Source organism: Myotis brandtii, unplaced genomic scaffold (genome assembly GCF_000412655.1).
Source record: "Myotis brandtii unplaced genomic scaffold, ASM41265v1 scaffold624, whole genome shotgun sequence".
NCBI lineage: Eukaryota > Metazoa > Chordata > Mammalia > Chiroptera > Vespertilionidae > Myotis > Myotis brandtii.
This window is the reverse complement of record NW_005370385.1, coordinates 1,212,882-1,218,881: the sequence shown is the minus strand read 5'-3', so window position 1 is coordinate 1,218,881 and position 6,000 is coordinate 1,212,882. Positions and strand designations below refer to the sequence as shown.

General features: G+C 46.2%; 1 protein-coding gene across 2 annotated transcripts in view; it reads right to left on the bottom strand.

The window, feature by feature from the left end:
- The window catches only part of RHEB (Ras homolog enriched in brain), a 40,419-nt gene that overhangs the window by 12,202 nt on the left and 22,217 nt on the right, over window positions 1-6,000 (bottom strand). For both annotated transcript variants that reach the window (XM_005880102.2, XM_014528222.1), the window contains exon 3: window positions 2,113-2,180. In XM_005880102.2, coding sequence (XP_005880164.1) covers window positions 2,113-2,180 — 68 coding nt within the window. The remainder of the gene's footprint in view (window positions 1-2,112; window positions 2,181-6,000) is intronic.

Here is a 6,000-nt window from a genome sequence, read left to right as displayed (position 1 = left end):
CTTGGCTTTCTCCATCACTGGAGCAAGCAAGCCTCCTGTTCGCTTCAGCTGCCTGGCTGCCGGCTGCCATCTTGGTTGGCAGTTAATTTGCATATCTCGCTGATTAGCCAATGGGAAGGGTAGCGAAGTTACGGTTAATTACCATGTTTCTCTATTATTAGATAGGAGGATGATCTCTCCAGGCAAATGTTTTCAAGGACAGCTCTTCTCTAAGTAGGAGACACCTGCGTTTCTCTACCCCAGTTGTAAATGTCAATTGAGCTGCAACGTGAGGCCATTGCTCTAGCCTCAGAAGCATCACAGATCCACAAATAAGGACCAAATCCTCTTCAACCCTACAACGATGCTGTGAAGGCATGCGCCACAATTACTGCCATCTCACAGGTGAAAAATCCGAGGCACAGAAAAGTTCACTGACTTTCTCAAGGTCACTGGTTAGTAAGAACAGCGAGGACTGGAACCCAGGCACTGTGACTGCAGAGCCCACACTCCAAACAACCATGAAGAGCTGGTTCTCCTGGCCGACCACGAGGGCTATTTTCACAGTAACGCTACAGGGATGTGACTGATCAATTTACACCCTCAGCCCCAGTTCCCACGAGCTTAGGTAAAAATCCAAAACAGGGATATAAAGACAGCCCTGGCCAGGTGGTTCAGTGGGTTAGAGTGTCGCCCTTTGCAACGAAAGATTGAGGGTTCGATCCCTGGTCAGGGTGGGTACAGGAGGCAACCAGTGGATGTTTCTTTCTCACATCTCTACCCCCCCACCCCCACCTCTTCCCTCTCTCTAAAAAGAAATCAACAAAAACATATCCTTGGGTCAGGATTAAAAAAAAAAAAGTATAAAGGCAAACTGAAATCCTGATAATGTCCACTCCACTATAAACAACACGGCTATTATTTCTTTGCCCAGAACTCTGGTATACCTGCTGTCCCAACATAATTACACTTGTAACCTTCACTCTTAAAAGTGTCTCATTTTAGGCAATAAATTATAGTCACTTTATAAGAGATACAAACCCTAGAAACTCAAAGCAGGTCCCACCTGAGTCTCCTCTATACTAGTTTACAGGACAGGCTGCGTCCCCTGTGCCATTATTCCCTTCTGGCGACTTCTCTTGCTCCCCATTCCAGCAGCTCCCAGACCCCATTCTGCCCCTGGACGGGACCCTGTACAATAAGCCAAGGATGGCTCTGCTCTAAGAAAACCGCGAGGTCTGACGACATTTTCTTGCCTCACTCGGGGCTACACTTTCCTTCTATCTATGTTCACATCAAAGTATAAAGCAGAGGCAGTTTATTCCAAACAAGACAGGACGACCCCAACTCCCCCACCTAACGCAGCCGGTACTAGATTGCACCACACACACCTCCTGCCAGCAGTCCTTCGTCATTCGTAAGATGCAAGGTGAGGAGTTAGAATCCAACATCGCGGCTCCTCCCATTCCCCACCCACCAGTGAACTGTAATAAAGCCAGCCTAACAGAATGGGTTCTATACAAGCTGGACTGGGTGCCATGGCAATAGGGAAATGAAGCCGACAAAAAGGGGCTTCTTTGTTCCCTTCAAGTTCTCTTAATTTCTTCCACCCTTTGCTTCCAGTCAGTTCCCCTGGCGATCCAGTCCCCACATTAACCTGTGAAAAGATCGTGTTATTAAAGTTACTTAACCTTTGGCAATTACCTATTGTCCAGCAAATCAAACCAACACCCCTTAATCTAGTAATCATATAATCAATCTATGAGCCAGCTGGTTTGCCCTACCTCTCATGCCTTTCCCCTGGAAAAGACTTACTTTTGTTCTCAATGTAGGGGAACACACATCACAAAGGGAGAAAAAGCACTAACGTGAGTCTGACATAAAATTTAGAAAATAAAAAACTCCTCTCCTGTAGTAAGCATTAACCTTCACAATGTTATGAATATATTTAAGACAATTCTAAAGTACAAACCCAAGTTAATTATTTGAAAAACAGCCACAAGTGACTTAAGAAAGACACAGTAGATGGCCTGAAGTCCCAGGGTCTTCCTGGCCTTGCTGCTGTGTGTAGTCAGTGCCTGGGCCAGGACTGCCACAAGTGCCGTAGGAGAGAAAGAGACGAGAGATACTTACTTGCCCAGCAGTGTCTACAAGTTGAAGATGATATTCTTGTCCATTTACTGTGATCAATTTTGTGAAAGCTATAGGGGGAAAGGGGAATTAAATATTAGTTAGCTAAACAATTAACTTTAGATCACTTAAAGCTTGAACAATGACAACCAAGTAAGCAGAGTCCCTAATAATCTCCTAAAAAGGTTCCATAAAATAAAAAGGACACATCTCTGAGTGTATAGATTCTTCTCTACTTCCATTATGTAGCTTAAAAACATTGCCGGCTGACTGAAATCAAGACTGGGCAAACCTTGGACTTTTTCAAAGAAATTGAAATCAGGCAATAATTCATATTCTGTAAAAGAAATTTGAATGCTCTGTGGACAGTCCTTTCTCTTGTGAAAAAGTGAAATCCTATCTAATAAAGAGGGAATATGCTAATTGGCTCTCACACTGTGGCAAAATGGCACCCACAGCCAATAAGGAGGGAATATGCTACTTGACTGCCACGCCCCCAAAGATGGCGGCACCCACAGCTGCAAGATGGCTGGCAGGGGAGGGCAGTTGTGGGAGATCAGGCCAGCAGGGGAGGGCAGTTAGGGGTGACCAGGCCAGCAGGGGAGGACAGTTGGGGGGGACCCGGCCTGCAGGGGAGGGCAGTTGGGGGCGACCAAGCTGGCAGGGGAGGGCAGTTGGGGGTGATTGGGCCAGCAGGGGAGCAGTTAGGCGTCTATCAGGCTGGCAGGGGAGTGGTTAGGGGGTGATCAGGCTGGCAGCAGAAGCAGTTAGGGGCAATCAGGCAGGCAGGCAGGCAGGCGAGCGGTTAGGAGCCAGCAGTCCCGGATTGTGAGAGGGATCCCAGATTGGAGAGGGTGCAGGCTGGGTTGAGGGATCCACCCCCCAGGGCATGAATTTCATTCACCGGGCCTCTAGTATATTACATAAAGCTTGATGTCAAGAATAAACCAAAAGCACAAACCTTTTCACTAATTTATAGGAAGTCTGGTGTCAGAGCACAAAGAGCTAATATTAATTGAAAGGCTACGAACTCCCAGAATGTAAAAAAGCCCCAATCTTACTGACAGATTAACACAGCATTGGAACAGATGTTCTATGTGAAGCCATCATTCCCACTTAGCTTAGGATCCAAGCAATTTGTCACAAGTTCTTTTCCCTAACAAGGGGGGAGAAATCAGACTCAAATAACTTCCGGAAAAGTCAATTCAGAATTTCAAGGAGACAGACTTCAAGCAAATATAGACAAAAGAGGAAAGACTATTAATAATAACTATTACAAAGAACCACCTGGAACCCTGACAACCAAATGGAAAGGTTGCTGCGCCCCATCCCAGCCTTCTGGCTCATTAGGAGTCTACATCTCCTGGCTGACCGCTGGACTTGATCAGAGCTGCCAGTAGACTCTACCCCATGCCAAAAGGGAAAGACAGATGCTGACAGTTACGAGAGAAACTGTAAGTGACAGAGGAGAGGAGCAACAATCAGGGAGAACCACACCAGCATCAGGCTCTCCAAGTGCCAGCGGGGCACAGACCGCACTACTCGAGCAACTGCACACTTGAGAGCATTCTTGTGCCCTTTCTGGAAATTATCACTTAAAGAAAGAATTCTAAGAAAAAGTTCTACTGTATTTTTTTTTCCACACTGCAACCTCTCTGAACTTGGGGTGCACAGTGCATCGACTGTGCGTTCCATCACTGTGGGCCAGGGGGCAGCCACGAGGCACCTCGGTGAAAACCTGCCTTCCACACCTCACCTAAGATCAACATATTTCAGACTTGATGAAAATTCTAGAAGAAACATTGGTGAGCAATAAAATAGCAACCTTTAGTTAGAAGTAATTGTGGTTAGAAAGTATAATTATTATGAAAAGATTATCTACACAGAACACCATTCACTCACTCAAGAACTATTTCTTGAGTGCCTATTATTCTCGCCACTAGGTGATGGAGTTACTGGGTCCCTGACCTCAGTGAGCTGACACCATGAAGGAAGGAGGACAGGGACAGACCTGTCAGGTATCTGCTCTGGGAGCAGCACCAGGAGGTACAATGGCAAGGAGAGGCTCAGGTGGCTGAGCATTCTGTGCACCGAAAGGTTGCTGGTTCGATCCCTGGTTGGAGCTAAGGCAACCAATCGATGTTTCTCTTACATCAATGCTTCTGGCTCTCTTTTTTCCCCTCTCTCTCTAAGCATGTCTTCGGGTGAGGACTAAGAAAAAAAAAAAAAGTCAGTGCAGCTGAGACTGAGAATGGTGGCAGGCACTTAGGTAGAGGAGGGGCAGGCGGCCATAGAGGACTTGGTCAGAACTTCAGATTTTTATTCGGAAGTGATGGGAAACCAAGGGTTTTTGAGCAGGGGAGTAGCTGGATCCGATTCATATTTTTAAAGGATCACTCTGGTTAGGCTGTGAATAGAAAAATGGACAAGGGACATGGGTGGGAGCCCATAATAGAGTGACCAGGGGGGCAGAGATGGAGGTGTGAGACATGTGGAATTCTGGATATACTTCAAAGGTAGAACCAAGAGGATTTTCCGGTTGCCTGTGGTAGGGTGTGAAGAACAGGCAGGCAGGAAGACTCCAGTTTCTGGCCTGAGCAACTGGAGGCACGAGTTGCCATGAACCGACACAGAAAAGCCTTCGGGAGGGGCCCTGGGGCAGCAAAGGAGGGGACTGAGGGGCAGGGTTAGGTATGGTCAGTCTGAGAAGCCCATTAAATACCCAAGGGGACTGAGGGCAGCTCAGTAAAAGGCCCGGAGTTGAGGGGAGAGGCTGGGTACGGTGAGACGGGCAAATTCTCAAGGGGAAGACCCCTGGAGAGCGAGGGCAGAGAGAGCCTGAGCCCGACATGCACACCCAGGGCTCCCTGAGCTGCCAGGTCAGAAACACGGGAAGATTCGGCCACAGACACTGGAAAGTACTGGCTAGGGAGGTAGGAGTAAAAAGGCAGGAGATGGAACTGAACATAAGACAGAAAAGAAATAAAATATTAACAAACGTTTAGCATATCCTTGCACATAAAAAGGATGTAAACCCTCCCACACAAAGCAGTAAGATGAAACTGAAGATCTTCCATCTGTCTTGGGAGAAGTGCCTCCTGTTGTCACTACAGAAAAAGGGAAGCATCCTGCGATCCGCCTGCCAGTCCACAGACTGGGAGCAAACTCTTCTACTGCCTTGTGGAGAAGAGGGAAGCTGGCTTTCCCCTGACACCACTTTCCTTGAACCCTTTCTCCCTTTTTCAATCTCCAGAGAAATTAATCTAATTTCTAGCTTAAAATCCTGAAACTTCTCTAAGCAGGCTAATAGCTACTTACTAGTAAAATCTAATAAACAAGGCGCAGCCTGAAGACTTCTTAAATCTGGTGTTCAAAGAGTAAGAGCTGCGTTACTAACGTGTATGGTGAACTCTTCACCCACACCCCACCGGGCAGGCTGCCACCACACAAGGCTTGATAAACTCCTGATTCCCACTGTCGAATTTGCTGAGCTTTATTAATTCATCAGCAGTCCTACCTGGGGATGGCAGAGCTGTGACGTGGTGCTATTCCTCTTCAAATTATAAACTATTACTCCATGTCCTCATGTCAATCTAGTTTGAGTTGTTAGATTAGCACAAAGGCACATAAGAAAGCACATTTGCACAGGCAGGATCATCGGTGTAAATATTTCCCCAAACACAAAAAAATATGTGGTTTTATCGATGTTTTCTCCTATGTTTTAAAAGTCCCAGACTTTTTGCTTTTGCAGTGATACTGCATATAAATGTGTCAACACTGAATGTTTGTTACAAACACCCTGTTCTATATTAGAGTTAAGTGTAAAATAATTACTGGATCATTTACAGATTCATTGTGTTTTTTAGAACCACAAAACCATCTATTTATGTG